At 40.8% G+C, this 20,321-nt stretch overlaps 4 protein-coding genes across 4 annotated transcripts; 2 read left to right on the top strand and 2 right to left on the bottom strand.

Annotated features, from left to right (window-relative positions):
• Positions 1-1,961: 1,961 nt before the first annotated feature.
• Positions 1,962-4,274, top strand: timm13 (translocase of inner mitochondrial membrane 13 homolog (yeast)). Its single transcript, XM_054602273.1, has 3 exons — positions 1,962-2,219; positions 2,605-2,673; positions 3,013-4,274. Exons 1-3 carry the CDS (start codon positions 2,100-2,102, stop codon positions 3,109-3,111), a joined length of 288 nt encoding a protein of 95 aa, XP_054458248.1. The 5' UTR covers positions 1,962-2,099; the 3' UTR covers positions 3,112-4,274.
• A 341-nt stretch (positions 4,275-4,615) lies between these two features.
• On the bottom strand, positions 4,616-11,743 carry tmprss9 (transmembrane serine protease 9). Its single transcript, XM_054602267.1, has 15 exons — positions 11,596-11,743; positions 11,334-11,461; positions 11,185-11,252; positions 10,918-11,093; positions 10,734-10,778; positions 9,740-9,853; positions 9,377-9,542; positions 8,964-9,238; positions 8,531-8,673; positions 7,496-7,781; positions 6,870-6,983; positions 6,627-6,795; positions 6,271-6,536; positions 5,679-5,815; positions 4,616-5,043 (listed from the first exon to the last, which is right to left on the bottom strand). The coding sequence occupies exons 1-15, from the start codon at positions 11,741-11,743 to the stop codon at positions 4,882-4,884; spliced, it is 2,397 nt and encodes a 798-aa protein (XP_054458242.1). The 3' UTR covers positions 4,616-4,881.
• A 2,677-nt stretch (positions 11,744-14,420) lies between these two features.
• On the bottom strand, positions 14,421-17,031 carry lsm7 (LSM7 homolog, U6 small nuclear RNA and mRNA degradation associated). The gene is made up of 4 exons (XM_054602272.1): positions 16,972-17,031; positions 16,605-16,695; positions 16,404-16,475; positions 14,421-14,910 (listed from the first exon to the last, which is right to left on the bottom strand). Exons 1-4 carry the CDS (start codon positions 16,975-16,977, stop codon positions 14,768-14,770), a joined length of 312 nt encoding a protein of 103 aa, XP_054458247.1. The 5' UTR covers positions 16,978-17,031; the 3' UTR covers positions 14,421-14,767.
• Positions 17,032-17,323: 292 nt separating this feature from the next.
• On the top strand, positions 17,324-19,373 carry LOC129094195 (kelch-like protein 23). Its single transcript, XM_054602270.1, has 3 exons — positions 17,324-18,317; positions 18,503-18,914; positions 19,070-19,373. Exons 1-3 carry the CDS (start codon positions 17,327-17,329, stop codon positions 19,371-19,373), a joined length of 1,707 nt encoding a protein of 568 aa, XP_054458245.1. The 5' UTR covers positions 17,324-17,326.
• The last annotated feature ends 948 nt before the right edge of the window (positions 19,374-20,321 follow it).

The following is a 20,321-nucleotide window of genomic DNA, read 5'->3' as shown; positions in this document are numbered from 1 at the left end:
TTGAAAGCCTTGAAGTAACCACCTTCAGTCTTGTGTAACCTCAAAGTTTGACACCATAAACACTCGTAGGTATTTCACATTCTCATAACCGTGGTTGCCGGTGCTTGTTAAAGCCTCCCTTATAGCTGACTGGGCCAAATGCTTTCATACACACAAGTGTGCCTAAAGGGGATTAAGAATTTAAGAAGATTAGATTAATGAACTCATGATTGTAATCTAGGGTTAACTCATTTTGCTGCACTTTAACCCAACCCTCCCTTCCCCCCATTGAGCCTATAGTGTGGCTGGATGCCAAACTAATCTGAGGACATATGTGTATGTGTTTGTGTGTGTGTGTATGTGTGTGTGTTCTTTTTTGCATATGCTCGGGTGCTAGCTTTGTGTAAATGGTCGTTAATTACTCTTAGGCAGGCACGCCACTAATCAGACCCCCGCAATTATTCCTCAATGCCCCCAGCATTGCAAACAAGCCAGTCACACAGTCTGTTGACAGTGACAGTAACCGTCACTCCATTGTTGCCCACAGACTCACTGTACCACATATTTGTTCACTCAAGGCAGGTGGTCTTCTCAGTGAGGTCATCCTGTCTGAAACATGAGGAGAGGGGTCCTCTAAGACGGGGTCATACTCATGACGGGGCCTCAACACCCAACAATGCAGAGGTTCTTATGACTTTCTATTTATGTTGTTGGCTGCTGCTTTCCACATAGTTTTGGTTCAAAGTAAATGTATTTACCCCGGGGCGAGTTCGCCCAGAAATCTTACAATAACGACCTTTGAATGATTGATTGAACATTAATGCAATAAAATTATGCAATGGATAAACACAATATATCAAATATCCTGATTGAAATTACACACTGTGGAAGCATATTATTCATTTTTTTAAATAATTTAATTTCCAATACAGCCTGCTGTGGAGGATCAGGATGAGATAAATAGCTGTTCTGATGTTTTGCAAATAAATGAAATGAAAATTTCCTCCCACAATTGATTCACAAATTTTACACTCCAAGACGTTCAGCCAACATACACAAGACAATTTATCACCATATCTTTATATACCTCTACTCACTGTTTTATTACCTGTTTTTATCTCTGTATACATCTCTGTATATATCTTCTCATTCACAGCACAACCTGGTTTCATTACAGCTTGATTCTTTTTTACTACCATAAACCTGTCTACCCCCAATATAAATTATACTATTTTATAGTTTTATAAATGTTGTATTTGTATCCCTTTAATTAACATCTGTACCATCTTATGTCTTGGATTCTCATTTTTACTTGCTTGATTTTCTTTAAAAAAAATTGTAATAGTATTGTTGAAGGGAGCCTGAGCTCTTACACAATATCATTGTCAATGCCCGCTTTGTGACAACAAATAACTTGAAACTGGAATACAAAACAAAAGCATATCATATCTTGGCCTTGCATATTTTTTTGGTTAAGAAGTATATACAGTATCAGTCAAAAGTTTGGACACACCTTCTCATTCAATGGTTTTTCTTTATTTTTATTTTCTTTTAATATTGAGATTAATATTGAAGACATCCAAACTGGTAAACAAACAAATGCTCAACAAACCAGAATATGTTTTATATTTTAGATTCTTCAAAGTAGTTGAATGAGAAGGTGTGTCCAAACTTTTGACTGGTACTGTATATATATATATATATATATATATATATATATATATATATATATATATATATATATATATATATATATATATATATATATATATATTAGTGATCAACCTAACTATTTACTTAAAAAACAGAGGGCTGACTTTGCAATAAAAACAAAAAAAATCTAAATCCAAGAGTCTGATTTACTCCCTTAAAGTGTTAGACTGCGTGGTTCAGGTGAGTAGGATTATACCGCCACCGTGCGGCAAACATGCGTGTGTGCCTTATCCTAATAACTACACTTCCCATGTCGGAATCCCCTTTACGGAAGTGACGTGTGCAGTCTTCCGCTGCTGTCAAGGGCATCTAAAACTCACGTTAGCCGAGTATAGCAGCAGAGGGGCTCACACGTGCATTTAAAGTAAATCGATACAGCTCCAGTTTCGGTAACGACTCCGGTGAACATGGACGGGTTCGGTTCAGACTTCTCATCCGGCGGCTCGGGGGGTAAGGTGGACACCGGGACGATCATGGAGCAGGTCAAGGTCCAGATCGCAGTGGCTAACGCTCAGGAGCTGCTGCAGGTAAATCAATGGACGCAGATGCTAAGCTAACAAGGCTAACCAATAACTTATCTAACTTACTAAGTTTAAGAGTCGCGTTAAATGTAGTACATTTATTGGGGAAGGCACCTTTATTAGTCCTCTTACACCCTTATATAAAGATAGTCATTGATGTACAACAATAAGGAAATATGACTTATAGAAACAGTAGTCATTGAAATACTTTTGTCTCGATGCAACTACAACTCCCAAAGACCTTGACTCTCTAACCAGATGTGCCTTTAAACCAGGTTAATTGTTCCCAGATGCACACTGGATGATGTAAGGGACTGCTGTTGTAACTGCAACTCATCTGCTGGTAATAACTTTACTTTATTAAATGTGAACAATGTCTTTCTTTTTTCAGAGAATGACAGACAAATGCTTCAAGAAGTGCATAGGTAAACCTGGCAGCACGCTGGACAACTCTGAGCAGGTATGTGTTGGGCCACAATGAGCAGCTTGAGATGCAAAAAAAGATTAGAGTTAAAATGACCAATCAATGGACAGAAAATCTGTAACAAATTCGGCCATCTATGATAAACTCATGTGAAGATTTGCTACTTTTTTATATTTCTATGAATGTGAAGGGAATGTCTTTGTGTTTTGGACCGTCTGGACCGACAAAACAAGCAATTTGAATAAGTCAACAGCTTTTAATACATTATAGACCAAAGAAATTGCCAGAATGGTTTAAAATGAAAATAATTGTTAGTTGCAGCCTATTAGAAAAAGATCATGAATTGTGTTACTATAACTGCCTTTGTTCTCACAGAAATGTATTGCCATGTGTATGGACCGGTATATGGACGCCTGGAACACCGTGTCCAGAACATACAACTCCAGACTACAGAGGGAAAGAGCTCGCATGTGAAAATCCCTCTCTTCGTCCTTACATTACCTTCCTCGGGCTGCTGCTCACGGTGAGGAGGAGCACAGTGTTTCCGCTGGAGGCCAGGAGCTGTGCACAGGTGTGACGTGGCAGCAGCTCGCCATCATCATCATCACAATACCTCACAGACAGACAGTCAAGCGCAGCCTGTGGACTCTAGCCATAACAAGAGTCTATGCTGACGTTTTCATTTTGTTCTGAGGAACAGTTAAGAAACAACATTTTATTATTTGTGTTATGTTATGAATAAATAATCTTCTGGTTAACAAATGAACATGTATTTTAAAAAGCTGCATGTTTAAAGACATATCGGTAACAAGAATTGGAAACTTTAAATTGCCTGTTGGAATGAACATACGTGTCATTAAGTACTAGCCCTGTGATTGACTGGCGATCTGTCTAAAGAAATTTGGAGTAATTATTGCAGTTGTTTACTTAACAGTGTGGCTTCAATAGAAACACTGAAACCACCTTGTCTTTAAATTAAGGTTGAAAGTTTCTTGTGTTTAAGAGTCTCTACAATTGGGACACATACCTGTAATAATTGTAAACAGGACGAATGTCTCAGTCGCCACAATTGCTCCATAAAATACAATCAGCATTGTTTTGTTTGCCAATTCTTTTCAATGTCTTCATGCTCAGAGAGAGACTTAACATTTCTTTGTGTAGAAAATAAGCTGCACAACTGGAGCCCTTAAGGGACAACACAGGCTTTAGTTAACATGCTTTTAAACTGAAAGACCTACTTAAAATCAAAAGGAAGACTTGAGGACCAACTTGGTGTTTTCACAACCGTGAACCTGACATTCACAAGCCTCCAAACAGTCCTATATCAAAGTACGCCTGGAGAACAAAACAGTTTTGTCTGACCTGTTTTCTAGTTGTCACTCTATCTGCCACCCTCCACAGTAGTGGGCTTGTTTCAGCAGGGTCTGCCTTGCTGTACGCGGGGTAGTGAACCTTTCTCAGCTGTATGTGCACACCTTGTCAGATGTCTGCTAACCACCAAACCTTTTATCCCCCAATCCTGCTGAGTTTATGTAATTATGTTTAATTAAGAGCAACAAAAGCTTGTGAACATTATTTGCAGTATGTGAGCAAATTAAATTATGTTCATGAAAAATCAATAAATCTTGTTTATCAGAGTCCTCTCCTGTGTCTCATCAAAAAGAGTGTATGTCAATGAAACATCACCATGGGTTTATCAAACTTGAGTCAAAATTATTTTAAATATGATTCCAGTACCACTTTTTTTTTTTCATACAGAATTATATTTTCCCTTGAAAACCCACCATTCAGTAACACTTATTACATTGCATCTTTGTGTTATATTCTGAGATTAGATACAAAAAAGACCCATTAATGAACCGCATATATCCAGAACACCACACAAAATGGAAAAAAAAAATACACCATGAAGTTTACCTTTCAGGAAAATAAATAACTGAAATAAATACTTTAAATCATGCATGTGCTAGCAAAATGTCCACAATCCACAGTTCAGGATTCTTCTTATTTCTTCAGTACATTATCAAAGACGATGGTCCCAGTTGAGAGAACTGCACAGTATTATAAACAGCACCTATGACCAGAAATGTAGGTCACACAGGTCAATACTGTGGAAACGATGCATGTGTGGCTTTTAGCATGACTTTGGTCCTTTTACAGTACAGTTTTCTGGAGAAAATGTTTCAGGAAAATCCACGCGATTTGTCATCTTCTTGTGGGTTCAGTTCATTTCTTTTTGCTTCTTCAAAAAGGCAGGTATGTAGATATCCATTTTCTTACAGATGTAACACGAGTGTAAACCCCCGGAAAACCAGTTCGCCCACATCCATGTCCCCAGCTGGTCACTCCAGCAATAAACCACTGGCCAGAGGGCTTGCGGCAGGTCAGCGGACCTCCAGAGTCTCCCTGGATGAGAAGGCGGGGGGGGGAAGAACAGAAGATTGGCTTTTAATAGCTTGTTAGAAATTAAAATGACCTCAATGAAATGCAGTCTCCAACATGTTAGGAGAATAAAACAATCAAGGATGAGTGAGGGATCAAAAGAGTAAGGTATAAAGAGAATGTCACTTGGATCGCTGCTGAGATGCCAGGTGCTTTGACCGAGACAGGAATGCATGTGGGTTTCCTTACATAAGGAGATTACAGAGAGGAAGCAGGTGGAAAGGGAGGCTCTGTATTTTTTAGGAAAAGAAAGTCTTCTCTCTCCCATCAGATAAGCATATCTCACTTAAGTGTTGCAATGAAAACCATGATTTATTAATTCGATGCTTTTTTCTTTTTTACAAAGACAAGTCCTAGAAACTTTGAAAGAATAAAGGGCATAATGTATTTTGCTCTGACCTGGTTAACCATCCACTTTAAAAAGATTTATCGGCGCCATGGCTCTATTTCCCAGAGCGTCTGAGCTCTTATTTATTTAATCTTGGTACACAATCTTAACGCTCAGATGATGCCAAGCCTGTACCACCCCAGATGCCTTGCCCATTTCCATGCTGTGTAAAAGGTATCTGGGTAAAATGGTAGAATGACATGCAACTTACCAAACAGGTGTCTCTCCCTCCCTCCATGTAACCAGCACACATCATGTTAGGAGTCAGCACATTTCCATAAGACTGCTGGCAGTCTGCCTGGTCGATGATGTTCACTGCAGCTTTCTGCAGCAGGTTGGTCAATGAACCTATGCCAAGAATTATATTAGTGGGTAATGCATTTTCACAAAGACCAAGTCTGATTCCAACATTGTTTTTAAATGCCATCTTGACTACTGTGAGCACCACCAACCAAATCACATTCCCCTTCATTGTTCTGGTGTAGCAGCAGGGGTTTCAATGATCGATAAGTCAGAACCTCAAATAAAAGTGAAGCTATCTGCATGGCTACATACCGAAAGGGTAAGTGACAAATACTGTGTGAGCAGGCCATTTGGTACTGTTTCATATTATATTTAATCATATAGTAAGGGTGGTGGGATAATGGGGCTGTAAGGACTTATCTCAGTATAAAAATAGGATCATTTAAAAAAACAAGTTTTCAGACTCAAGTTTTGTTGTAAAATGTAACATCATTGTGTAATTGTTTATTGCTTTCTGGGACACTGAGCCCTGGTGTCGGCCCGAATTTTAAATCCCTCACCTCCTTCCCTCATGGACCCCCAGCCTGTGATGTAGCACTCTGTAGTCTTGAGGAAGCTGTGCACTGGTGAGGGGAGACAGACAGACTGGATGGTGTAGGACATGGGGGCCGGGACTGCAAGCTCCAGCAGAGCCACGTCATATTCCATGTTGGTGCCATTGAAGGCCGGGTGTAGGACTACCCTCTGGACGGGGATGACCAGGGCTCCGACCCCAGAGCGCAGCACAGACCCCAGGCTCACAGCCCAGTTAGTGGAGCTCGGGTCACTGGGGGTTATAAACGAAGACTCAGTACCCCTGCTCATCCATTATTTTTTATATGAATATTATTGTGGTGAAGTTTAGGTTCAGCAGTACCTTTTGAAGCAATGTGCCGCTGTGAGTAACCATTTGCTGTGAATGAGTGTGGCGCCACAACGGTGGAGTCTCTTGAACTGGAGACTACCAATCCAAGGCCACTCCCCCCTTCGGGCTGTTACTCCACCCACAATCCTGTGGGAGCCCAACGCAGGACGCATGCCGCAGTCTGAAACAAATAAATGCATCAGAAATATTTTCTGTAAATTCAGGTTGTGCATTCCTTTACTCATATGAACCTACCACAGTTTCTTTCGTCGGCCTGGTTGGGGCAATCTGGGACGCCGTCACACTCTGGGTTGACCTTGCTGATGCAGGAGGTGGCGCTACACTGGAAGTTTCCACTGCAGTTTAAGCCTGGAAGACATGATGGGACAGATTGTGTGGCATCAGTGTACACAAGAATTTGCAATACAAAATGTATGACTGACTACTTTTATCTTGGTAACACATGAATGAGTGATCAATAAATTAAAGTGTAACCAGTTTTTGAGTCTAAGTGACCAATGGGGACAACAATTTTTGAAACTGGTTCAGCAGTGAGGGAGTACGCTGCAGACGACAGAACTAAACAGGCTGCAGTGTAAACGCTCAGGGCTAAGCCTCACTGTCAATATACATCCGCTAAAAGTGCTTAAGACAAAGCGAACGCCTGCTCACTACTCCATGCCACAATTATAGTGACTACATTTCGATCAAATTTGACCTGAAAAAGATCCAAGTAGGATCAGATTGCAGTCAATAAAATTGTGGCATACAGTAGTGTGCAGGCTGTACCTTTTTCTCATTTGTCGCTTAGACACAAAACATGGGAAAATAAGGTTGAACAATACAAGTTAACCTTTAAACTGCTTTCAGCATGACATTACCAGTCAGTGTTGGTTCAGATGACACATCCATGGCAATGGTCCTGGGTACAGGCGGATTATAAAAGCTTTCTCCTGGCACAGTCACTGGCACAGTGGGAACATACTGATAGTAATCATGGACCAAGCTGGGATCTGTGTGGCTTAAAATCCAGTTTCGGAGCCTGGTGATGCGGGAATAAACCCCAGGCCTGTTGATCTGGGCACAGCCAATACCCCAACTCACCACCCCGGCTAGGAAGAACCTTCCTGGGGCCCCTTCACACACCAGAGGCCCTCCGGAGTCGCCCTGCAGGGAAAACACAAGACCTCTGATTCTCTGAACAGTCAAACTTGTGAATATCTCTTTCATGACTTTCCTGATTCAACTTAAGCTCAGTTTAGTGTCAGATAATCAGTGATGGTTGATTAGGATGCGCACTGTAATTTCCATGATTTCATGGATGAATACATTTAACTGTGTTTAGAAAATTCAATGACCTCCATTAAGGAAAAGCTGCAAACAAGTGGAACAGAGGTTCAAGCATAGATGTCTCTGTGCAAGAGCATATGCCATTTTTAAAAGCAGGGCACCAAGTTGCTACAAGCTTCAGGGATGCTGAGCAGAGAAAACAGAACATTTGTTAACAAGATATAATAATTGTCATTAAGCAATAATTCAATACTGTATACTTTGGGTATCTTTTGTCTTTTACTTTGTTTTGCGTTGAATCTAATTTGTGTTCAGTTAATTTAAATGAGCTGTAATGGGAGCTAGATTGAGCATTTACTGGGGAGGAATGTCATATCTCCTCTGTGTATTATTAACAGCACTCATATTGTTATGCTTAGATGAAAATAACAGCAACATCCTTCAGGCCTCTATTTTTAGGGTGGGACTGGTATCAACATGCAGTTTTGACCCTACTTATAGTTTCCAGATCATCAGTGTTTGTATACAAACTTTGCCCCGAGACATGAAAGTATTGTAAGAAAATGTAAGTTGATAGCTCGTGCTATTGTAGCCACCTTATGTGAACCCAGTAAAACAGCACTAACCTGACACGAGTCCACCTTGCCCTGCAGAAATCCGGCACACATCATGTTGTGAGAAACTTGTCCTCTGTACACAGATGATTTATTGCACACCTTGGAGTCGATGATTTTCACCACGGCCTTCTGCAGTGTGGGAGGCACCTCAGCTGAATGACAGAAGAGCACAATAAGACAGAATGACTCATCCTGATCATATTTAAAACATGCAGTCCTACAATAATTTTCTCAACTGACATCAAATGCCCTAATTGCCCTGTTAAGGTAGCCAAATTATAAATGATTTGTTACTGAGTATCATCTTATAGGAAAATATTAAAAAAGAGTAAATGCCAAAATATTAAAACCCCATTTACGTCATAGTAACCAAAAAAAAAAGAGCTCTCGAAATCCCTCATTTGATTGATGTGTCGAGGTGTACTCCTGCAGGCCGACTCACGCTTAAACTGGTTTAGTGCACCCCACCCTGAGACCAAGCAGCTCTGTCCGGGGGGAAACACATGAGACAGGGAGGGCAGGCAGACCGGCTGGATGTAAGAGTTGAAGGTGAGAGGGGACTCCAGCTCCAGTACAGTGACATCGTGATCAGTGGTCATAGGGTTGTAGTCCGGAGACACAACCAGCGACTTGATGTTGATTGTTGTGGACTCTGACTCATCCCCGCTCACTTGTCTGGCCCCTACAAGGGCCGTCCATTCTCTGGGGTCGTTGTCCCTAGAAAAACAGATAGGAAAAGAGATAACAACTTGGTTGTCCCTTAAATTTGTATTGCTGATGTGGCAAGTGTAGTTAATGTAACTGATTAGGAGATTTTCTTAAAAAACTTCTCAGTGGCTTGGAAATGGTGCCTACCTCTCAAAGCAATGTGCCGCACTGACCAGCCAGCGTTCGTTGACGATGGAGGCTCCACACATGTGGCGTCCATGGAGCCTCAGGCTGACCTGCCATGGCAGCTCGCCTCGCCGAGCATCCTCACCACCCACCACCCGACTCCCCATAGCGGGACGTGTACCACAGGCTAAGAATAAAAAGTTGGATGTTTCAAGATGGAGATGAAGCAATGATGTTTTTTTTTTCTTCTTACAGGTATGTCAGTAACCTTTCATATACCATATGACCCGTCCGTAACTGTTTATTCTCATTTACCAATAACAACTGAAAAAGAAAATTGAATAACAATGCTTAAAAGGACAGTAATAGTGTCAAATAATTTACCACAACGAGCTTCATCAGATCCATCTGCACAGTCGGGGATGAAGTCACACTCTGGATTCAGTTTTGTGACACATTCTCCGTTGTCACACTTGAAGGTGTTGTCGGGACACCTTGCTTGAGAGCCCAGGTGAAAGAAAAAAAAGTCAGGATGAGAGTTACACGATAAGGTAAAATATGAAAATGTCTTTAAATTACAATTAGTTTTCACAACACATTCAAGAAGGATGGTGGTGCTTTAGTCATAAATTACAGAGTTCTAACATTTTTTTTAAAACTTGTCTGTCTTCAAACAACACTTACAAGCCCAAATGTACATTGCAAAAGGTATTGGTCACTATATTCATTCCTCCTATTTATTTTGCATGAAGAGATCAGTTTTAACGTGACTCCAACGTGAGAGATGAGAACAAAATCAACAGTCCTTATAAATACAAAAATAGTAAGTTCAGCCAAAGCTACTAGGAGGTGTTTGCAGTCTGAGTTAGTCAAATCGCACATTTTAAAGTTTTAGTACTTCAGTGCAAAATTCCCCTTTTAGTGTTCCTTCTTTCTAGCTGAGCCAGTGGAGGGACAGTATCACAAGGAGGTAACTTTCTACTAAAAACTAACTCTGGACGACACAACGACTGTTGAAGGTTGATTTTTGGCTTCAGATAAACTTTAGAATTATTTTTTGTACAGAACGATCACTGTGAAAATTGTCCCCCAAGTCATACCTTGGAATTACGTAATGAAGGAATCTCTTCACGGTTTTGATTTAAGGTCTCAAAAATTGTATCCCTTCCTTTAAAAGTCCCAGAAAAGAGCGAGATCAGCTCTTTAAACAATTTTTCATTGAAAATAAGCACTTTTGTCTGTGATGAACAAGTTAAGAAGTCACACTATCCGCCCGGATATTAAAAACACAATCCATCTGGTATTCCACGATGCAGTAAACACATGTTGGAGGATTATATGCAGGCTTATTTTAACATGGGTCAACATATTTACTCACCTATCATGTCATCCCCAATAGAATAAAATGACTTCCCACTGTTTCCTAGGAATGAGAAGAAAGACAAAGATCTTTAGTAGCCCTGACACAAGACATCACACAGCTGTGGCCTTGTTTTGTTACTCCCACTACTACACACATCCACTTGTAGGACCACAGACCGATGACAGTATAGTTCTACTACCTAGTAATATGATAGTGTTGATCGCTCCGAATTCTGGCACCTCCAGCGGTTTCCCGTGCATTACTGAGCTGAGTCCGGCTCTCAGCAGGTCCTGAATAAAGTTGTCTGAATACTGCTGGACCTTGGACACCCTGAAGACCAGTCTGAATGTTGCCATCACCTCACCATTAATGTTACTGGGAAGAAACAGACAATGCTGTTTGTTTAATCTTCTGGATGCTTTTTTGCTCGGATTAGGTCATTAACTTCTGTTCATTTTTCACTCACCCATAGGCGACAATACTCCAATCAATATAGTGATGTGATATCGACGAGGCTGTGAAGACATTTTTGATCTGCAAGAAGGAAAAATGCACAACTTAAAACCTTTTCAAATAAAATATTGGGCTCTCAACATGGAGGCAGTCCGCACTAACCTTGGACTTCAAAACTGAGGTCAGTACTATGGAGAATCCAGAGTTCTCATCCTGCAGAACTGGATCATACTTCAGACCTTTCAGCTCCATTGTCTCCATAAAATAATGCTGCTCCTGCACCAGGTAGGCTGAGCGACGACAGAGTAGAGGTGGTTTATTATGTTTAGAAATATTGTGTTTAACAAAGCAGTCTGAATAGCTCATAACACATTACACCTACATATGTCTAAGTATGCAATCATGGGGTGAATGTGATACTCACCAATAAGCAAGCCTAAGAAGACCCCGATAATGAGGAAGAAGAAGAGGAAGGCTAGGAGGGTGCTCCTGCGGGTGGAAGGCTTAGAGGAAGCAGAGGAGGCTCCTGGAGAAGACCATGGCCCTCCTCCTCCATCCTTCTTCACTTCCATGTTGGAATTACAGCACCAACCTCACAACTCACATTCCACTGTATCCAGAATCATAATGCCAGACAGACTAAATAATCCAGTCCTGGTAAAAGGTACAGTGACAATGTTTGGAAATTAGAAATAACCCACTGAGATGTTATTGTAAGTGAGGCATTATGGAATAATTCAATGGGTAAGGCTGTACAACAGGGTGGATATCAATATCCTGTGAGCAATAAGAACACAGCTATAATTTTGACTGTAGCCTATATCACAATTTGAAAATGTTTTGTGTTCCACTGCTTTGCATTATAACAGAAATCTCTGCACACGTTACAAAACAAATCTGAAATAATAAAGTCATAGGGATAGTCAACAAATACTGAATGACATGTAATATCACTAATCAAATTCTACATTTATTAATACGGTGGTACCAAAACAATTAGGGACTAAGGTCCCACTACTGAAATTACCCCAAAAATCTAAATGTAGCGTTAGTTTACTAGGTTAAAAAAAAAAGAGTTAAAGTTAAAGCCCAGGTGTTACTATCAGAAAATTCTCATTATAAATTCGTTATGACGACACAGAAAAATAAAGCAGAGACTCTGTTTGGGAGAGCTGAGATTGTAGGCTACGGGACGTGCGTAAAACAGACCAGGGAGGCCATGCTACACGGCGACCACAGATCAGATACTGCAGAAAAACAGTCACAGTTAAAAACATCCCTTAACTTCTTAGCAGATCACAGCAATTTAATTAATAAATGGACTCGGTGAGAATATTCACTTCACGGGCAAATTAGGCACGGTGACTCCAGGTACATTACAGCGTGACGCACCGCACAATAGAGGCTTTATGTCCTGAAGTAAACCCGCTCACCTCTTCCCTCTCTGAGCGCTGGAATCCACGACGTCCCGCAGCTCTCAGTGCATGACTTGGCCCACACGGGAACAGATGCATGGATGGAGGAAGACAAATGAGAGGACAGAGAGGTGCGCTATTTGTTCCACCTGCCCACGGGGCGTGCCGCGGGGAGCTCACCTCTTCGGTTTACTTTGGGAAGTCTCCGGCCGAGCCTCCTCCCATCGGGGTTGATCCCTTCGGTTCCACCCCGGTGTGCACAGGCATTTCTACTGTCACCTCAGGGATCCCATAATCTCCAGGTACTTAATAAATATATATTACTCCTTTACGCACGTACAAAAATAAAAAATAAACCAGAAATACTTTAAAGTAAATACCCTGCATTCAAAATATTTTGGGATAAATAAAAGTACATCATTAAAAAACAAAAGTACAAAAATAAATTAATTTATGTTAAATAAATAAATAATAATATTAATTTGCCTGCTGGAAACCTGACTGCAGGTCCTGGGTTCACAACACCTGGCTAAGCTTTATTTTCCTTATAACGGGATTACAGTTTATCTAAGGCAGTGGTTCTCAAATGGGGGTACGTGAAGGCACTCCAGGGGGTACTTGAGATTTTTTAAAGAATATATTTAAAATTGGCATCCATTCAAAAATCCTTTCAAAATAGTTATTTAATAAATATTCAATAAAATATAAGTGTAAGTTCATGAACTGAATTCAATGCACCAATGCAATCTCCAGTGTTGACAGTTTAATAAATCAGACACTGATGGCACAGCGCTGTGTATTACATCTTTTTTTCAACCAAAGATTCTTTGCTCTGGTTAGGGGAAAATATTTCACAGGGGGTACATCACTGAAAAAAGGTTGAGAACCACTGATCTAAGGTGTCTTTACTGGGAGTTTATTAACCTACAGCACAAAGTTTGACAACGAGGGAGGACATGAAGTTAGATTAAGTCTATATATATATATTTAATTCGCAAATCTAACATGATATAAAAAAATATATTTTACACTCACAAATATAAATGTTACTTGAGATTCGGAGCCCCAATTAAGGATGTAAGAAAAACTCTACATCAATTATAACTGGCACAGATAACAGTCCCTTATTTAAAATGCCCTGGATTGTATTTTAACAAGAATGACATTGCCTTGCCATTTTTAATGCAAAATCTGTATACTTAAATTATTCCCCCACCGAGCTCAAAGCAGAAGCGAGTCAGAGCAGTTATTAACACAAACCCTCCTTTGTCAGTGTGCAGACAGGCTTGAGTGGCTTATCTCCACAAACACAACACACACACTCCCTTAATTCCTTTAAACACTTTCAGAGATAACAATTGAATACTTCTGTTGTGGCCAATCCAGCGGTTTGTCCACAAACTATTCTGAAATGTTTTAGAAGTACCACTACTGGTTTTAACTAGTTGGCCAGTTTTATAAAAGATATGACATAATCCATTAGTTTGTGTGATTATTAAAAAGGACTGCATGTGAAAATTATCCGTAGCTAACTCGTAATTTTTTATAACTTAGCCTTTATTTAAACAGGAAATTATTTTTTTTCCTGGACAAATTAGGCCACAATGATGCAGAACTGCAGACATGCTGTAAGTGATAGTAACTCTGCTAAATAGTAGCGGAAGGCTAAGCCAAATAAAAAAAAAAAAAGAGATCTCGATGTTCATTAAATAGCTGCAACTTTCAGGGTTCTCTAAATCACATTTTTTTTTTAAAATATTGACTGAATTAGATTATGCCATCTAGTTGTTCACCGACTAACTACAAGAACAAGTGAGAACAAAATTTACAACACTTTAGATACATTTTCACTTTATTTTCTTATCAAAAACAACAAAGAATAGTAAAAAGTTTCTTGCTGTGGATAAAAAGAAAATGGTACAGTTAACACTTCCCAAACTTGTGGTCTCTTTACAACTCAAATCTTTTCAAACTTGCAAACAACAGACAGAAACAAAGCTGAAGTGCTTTCAGGTGCCCTTTTGCTGTACAATTTATGATTTAAACAAAAATCTGCTCTGTTTGAAGCATTATTACGGTAAAATAAAAAAAATAAAAAAATGAAACAACAAAAAACTCCACAAAATGTTCACAGTCTGTGCATGGTTGAGTGTGTGAATGAAGCGAGTGACAGACTGCGTGTTAGCCGTCCTGCTGCTGTACGAACGGGTTTGGTATAGCCTCCATGCCGTCCTGAGGACAGATGAGCACGACGGAGGTTCCTCTGCAGACCACCAGGCCCAGCTGCCTGGTGTCTTCTGTCAGCTTCAGCTGGTCATCTGGATCTGGATAGACATGGATGGATTAAAGTTACAGACACACAAAAATCCAATTAAACATGTCACAGACGTGAAGATTACTTTAAATGAACCTGTTTAAAAAAGGTATCTTGTAGAGTTTTGTGACCACGAGTAACACTACAGAGCTATCACTTCATTCGCTCATAGCTCCTCTCTTCAAGAGGCATTTTAGAAATGGCACGTCTTTCAAGGTTGAGAGCTCAGTTTGAATTCCAAGTCACAAGCCGGAGGAGTGAGGCGACGAGGAGGCACATAATCGAGAACTGAGATGGACCCCTTTGGCACAACCAGGGCCTCAAGGGATACAAATCTGTCTGTACCTGACCTTTATCATGAAAGAGTGGCTAACCATGCACATCTCAAGATGAATCTGGTGACATACGTTGACTTATTAGGCATACGTACTAAACATATAGTGATGTAAGATCACATTTTCCTGTCAAGCTGTTAGAATTCACAGGCAAATGTATAGTGGTGATAAACTGTATAGTTATAGTCTCGGCTTTAACAACACTACACAGGTGTATTAGAGATTTAACAACGCACAGGCTTGTTGGGACTTTTATTGGACACAAGACAAAAACATTTAAAACCAGCTATGCGTTAGTAGTAATTTGGCACCAGTCTTGAGAGGCTGCCTGCTTTAAGTTTTAAAAGCCCCCAGATGACTTTCTGCTAAAGCTCAAAATCCTTTTCCCGCACAAATGGAAAGATGGCGCCAAAGCTTCATTCTCCCATAACTAATAGATAGCATTATACAATTTAACTTTGGAGTGACAACAATGGCATATTGCTGCCCATATCCCCTACAATCCATACTTCTACTCCACAGTCAGTTTTGGTCTGGTGTCCTAAGTCTGTTGCCCCTTTAAAATAATATTTCCTGAAGGACATAAATTAGGTTAACAACAGGTTATAATGAGGTATTGCAGATATGGCTAGTTTGAGTAAGGTTTATATTATAAAGGAAACAAAAATCAATCGGAACACATTGGTGAAATCTAGTAATGTGTATGAATCTTTGTTTCCTCCCAGTCCTCGACATCAATAAGATAAGATAAGATAATCCTTTATTAGTCCCGCATCGGGGAAATTTACAGGATTACAGCAGCATAGAGGATAGTGCACACAAGAGACATAGTAAAAAAACAAGATCAAAATAAGTATTTTAAATAAGCAAATGAGCAATAAAAAAAACAGTAAAGAATCCACAAAACTGAAATATTATTATATACACATATATACAGACAGAATAACTATTATAACTATTATTGCACAGTGTATTTGTATTGTATTGCACAGGTTTTTAGTGTCATGTCGTGGTCTATCAATACAGTTTCATTGAGTCTGCAGTGTAATTTGTCCATTGGAGAAGAACAACTTCCACAGTGTCATGTTGGCACAGTTTATTTTATTATTGAAGTATACATTACTGGAGTTTTTTTATTTTTATTTTTTTTAAATCAAACTTAACTCACCACGCATGTACTCTATTGTGCCGTCCAACACCAGGTTCAACAGAGGATCAAAACCCTTCAGGACTCCGCTGGCTGGGAGGGAATGACACAGAAGAAAGCTCAATTAGCCAATTCAATCAATTCGAGGGACTCAATGCCCAAATATGGACCATTTCCGCCGGCTAATTTGGTTAGCATTAACGCTAGCAGAATAAATCTTACCTTCTCGTCCTCCTTGAAACTTCACACGGATCGGCTTGTCGATGTATTTTGACAAGTCGAAGATGCTCTCCTTCTTCTTCTTCTCTTTATCCTGCACGGAACAAAAGGGCATTTATGTGGAAGTTAGATGAAAGCTAGCAGCAAACAAACAAACATGGACTGGGCCTAAGGGTTAGCGTTAGCTCGGCTAGCCAAGATAGCAAACGTAAAGAAAACGCCGAGTTACTTATGAGTATTTCTCAGACGTCATGTTCGGAATAAACAGTAACTGACTAAAGATAGTCATATTTTTCTCCTCTGCACCCAATGTGTACAGGTGCAGAGGTAAAAAGATGTTTGAATGAAAGCTAAACGCATATGAACTCACCGCCATGTTCGCTGCGTGACACGGAAGTTAAACTGTGACCTCAGAAGTGTTCCACCAATCAAATCGCTGAGCGCCTGCAGCTGACGTCATTGGTTTGTTATTTGTTAGTTTGCTGACTTTTTTTTTTTTACTATTCAGGAGAAAATGATCACAGTTTAAAAATCAAACATTAGTATTTAATTATAAGGCCTTGTGTTATAATTAGTATATTTTACTCATACTGACCTCCTTTTTTCCTTGTTGCTTTTAGCCAGCAGTCAGTCAGGGGGGGAGTCTATTAATACCAACAGTTGGTGTGTTGTAAACCAGAACGAGGACGAGGCACTGTGCAGAAGACGGTTGGTGTGGCTGTGATATGGCATGCTTAGCCGACACTGAGCAGAAACCTCAGGGCTTTAAATTCACAGTTCTCTCTGAACAGATAAACAAACTTGAGGAGGACAAATCTGGTTTGCATCTGACGGACTCTAACTCTGCACCCGATGTTATCCCTGATGCCGTTCTACAAGTAGAAGGAGAGAGTTTTTATGTCAACCGCCAACGACTGGCCCTCCTGAGCCCCTACTTCAGGGCTCTTTTTTTTGGCTATGGCCTAGAGAGCGGCAAAAGGAGAGTTGAGATCAAAGGTTTGAGTCTGCAGGATTTCAGGGTTTTGATGGAATACAGCAAGAAATCCAACCTGGCTCTGGACAGAGAAAACGTTCTGGGGATTCTTGAGACTGCAGACTTTTTACAAATGGAGCGAGCCAGGCTTCTGTGCTGCAAGTTCCTGGAGCGTGAGCTGCACCTCAGTAACTGTCTGGGAATGATGGCCTACGCATGGCAGCGGGGCTTCACTCAGCTGTACACTGCAGCACGACAGGTGGTGCTCACACACTTTCCTGCTATTGTAGCTGAAGAGGACTTCCTTTCCCTGTCTAAGGAGACTGTTGCAGACCTTCTTGCCTGTGATGACCTGGCCATCCATAAAGATGATCAGGCCGTGGAGGCCACGCTACGCTGGGTGTCATTTGATTCAAAACGACAGGAACATTTTCTGGAACTCATTCAGCTGGTGAGGCCCGAGTCGCTCTCTTTACCATTTATCACTGAACTTTTGACCAAAATGAAAAGCTCTGACCCCAGAGCCAAGCTCATCTGCATTCTGAATGAACATTTCCCGGCATCTTGGTCAATGGGCAGGTCAATGACGAGGACCAGGGCCAGAGAGACCCTCTTTGTCCTGGGTGGACCTCACGATCAGGAGAAGCAGTCACTTTACCAATTTCACCCAATCAGTGGTAGATGGCAGAGCTGTCCCCCTCTGCAGAGAAGAAACCTCACACAGTACTCGGCAGCTGCAGTAGGTAATGTTGGATGTGAATGATAGTGATGAGGATGAGGGTAAAAATGAATATATTCCTCATGGGGAGTGTGTAAATGCTTCTCAATCATCTGTCTTGGTTGTTACATCAAATTCTAATTAACACAACAAATATATATTGGACATATTGGATGCAATCCTTACTTTACTTTTTTTCTCATTATGTAGGAGACAATGTTGTCGTGACAGGCGGCTACTTCCGGGACGTGCTGTGGTTCAGTGTGGACTGGGTCAGGATGTACGAGTGTGGGAACCAGCGCTGGGTGGATGGGCCAGCCCTGCAGAAGTCCAGGCACAGCCACTGCTCCATAGGGCTGGACTCCTCACTGTATGTCCTGGGGGGTAGCACGGATGAAGGGCTGCTGGCCGATGTAGAAAGGCTAGTGCTGGGGTCGGAGCAGGGTTGGGAGGAGGTCAGCCCCTTGGTTAGGGCTGTGGAGAGGGCGGCCTCTGCTGCTCTGGAGTCGTGTATCTATGTGGCATGTGGACTGGATGAAAACGGGGAGGTGTATGGTGGGATTCAGAGGTACATGGTGAAGAACAATCAGTGGGACGTCGTCTCCTATTCTCCTTTTCCACGGTGAGTCATTTTAAATAGTTTCAATTCACTCTCTTCAGCTTTGCTTTCTGACAGATTCTGACACAAACTTGTCAGAATTGTTATTAAATAGCTTCTCCTTTGAGCTTTGGTTGGCCTGGTAATTATGTGAAAATGTAACTTTTTTTTAACCCCAGATATGACCTGGTTGCCTCCGAGCTCAATGGTGCCCTCTACCTGTTTGGAGGCCAAGCCATGCGTTTTGACGTGGAGACAGACGAGTGGACTGTGCTGGAGGAGGAATGTCTGGACAGGAAGTTCTTCTGTGGCTGCACAACGGTCAGCGGCCAGATGTACCTGGTCAGCGAGAGGAAGAGTAACAAAGCATTCCCAAACATGGTGCTGATGGACCCTTACATAGACACTTGCATTGAGGTGGATGATGCCATACCTTGCCCTGTGCCCCTCAGAGGGTGCGTCACCATGAGAATGGTCACATGATTTGACTGATTGAGAAGGCAATCTGCGCTCACCTTTTTAATATCTATTATCTAATAACACTATCTGCAGTTGTGTATATTATATATATTAGAAGTGTCATTCAGAGAATTTGCCAAATATATTTTTGATGTCTTAATTTGGGTGAAATTAGTCTTGCATATAAGACCTATCTCCACAACGCTGTTTCACAAACACTCTGGTTTGATGGTGTTCCTTTAAACCAACCGCAATCGACCTGGGCAGCACAAACACAGGATGCAGCAAAGGTAGATATACGGTGCAGCAAAGGTAGATATACGGTGCAGATAATGGAAGGGCAGGAAAATGTTGCAAATAGTAGAAAGAGATATAATATACTCACAGTCAACATCCGGGGACTCAGACTAGGGTGAGGTAAATGAAAAAATAAAAAGCTGTTTCATTAAAAAAAAAAATCTGATCACATCCTCAAGACTAGTAAAGTCCTCCACTTAAAAACAGACAGCAGTGCTAATTTATTCATTAGAAGTCATTTATTAAAACTTTCCAACTGGCCACACAATCAACAATGCATCCATGTGCACTCATAAGAGAACAGTCTTGTGTTACTTTCATGGAAATGTGACATTTCTACTGGTTGTATATGTATTTTTAAAAAACAATATTTTAGTAGAGTTCATGAGTGAGTCATTCAGTGAATCAGCCCTTTTAGTGTTCTGGATTGAATCCCACTTTGTGTTGTGGGCTGCAGCTATCTAGAGCCAGACACATTCTATTTCCTTCTCTACCCGCTTATCCTAAAAATAACCTGTGGAAGTGTAACACCTGTTTTTGGTAGTGAATGTGCTTCTATGTATACTGTGAGAGTATTGTAGTTTATGATGCTTTGTGAACACTATCTCTGTTGATGAAGGAGTCTGGAAACAATTTAAAGACACTGAGTCATGTCTTTCACTGTGTTTGAATACA

Source organism: Anoplopoma fimbria, chromosome 8 (genome assembly GCF_027596085.1).
Source record: "Anoplopoma fimbria isolate UVic2021 breed Golden Eagle Sablefish chromosome 8, Afim_UVic_2022, whole genome shotgun sequence".
In the NCBI taxonomy this organism is placed as follows: Eukaryota; Metazoa; Chordata; class Actinopteri; order Perciformes; family Anoplopomatidae; genus Anoplopoma; species Anoplopoma fimbria.
Note: the sequence above shows the minus strand (reverse complement) of the source record. Positions and strands in the feature narration are given on the sequence as shown.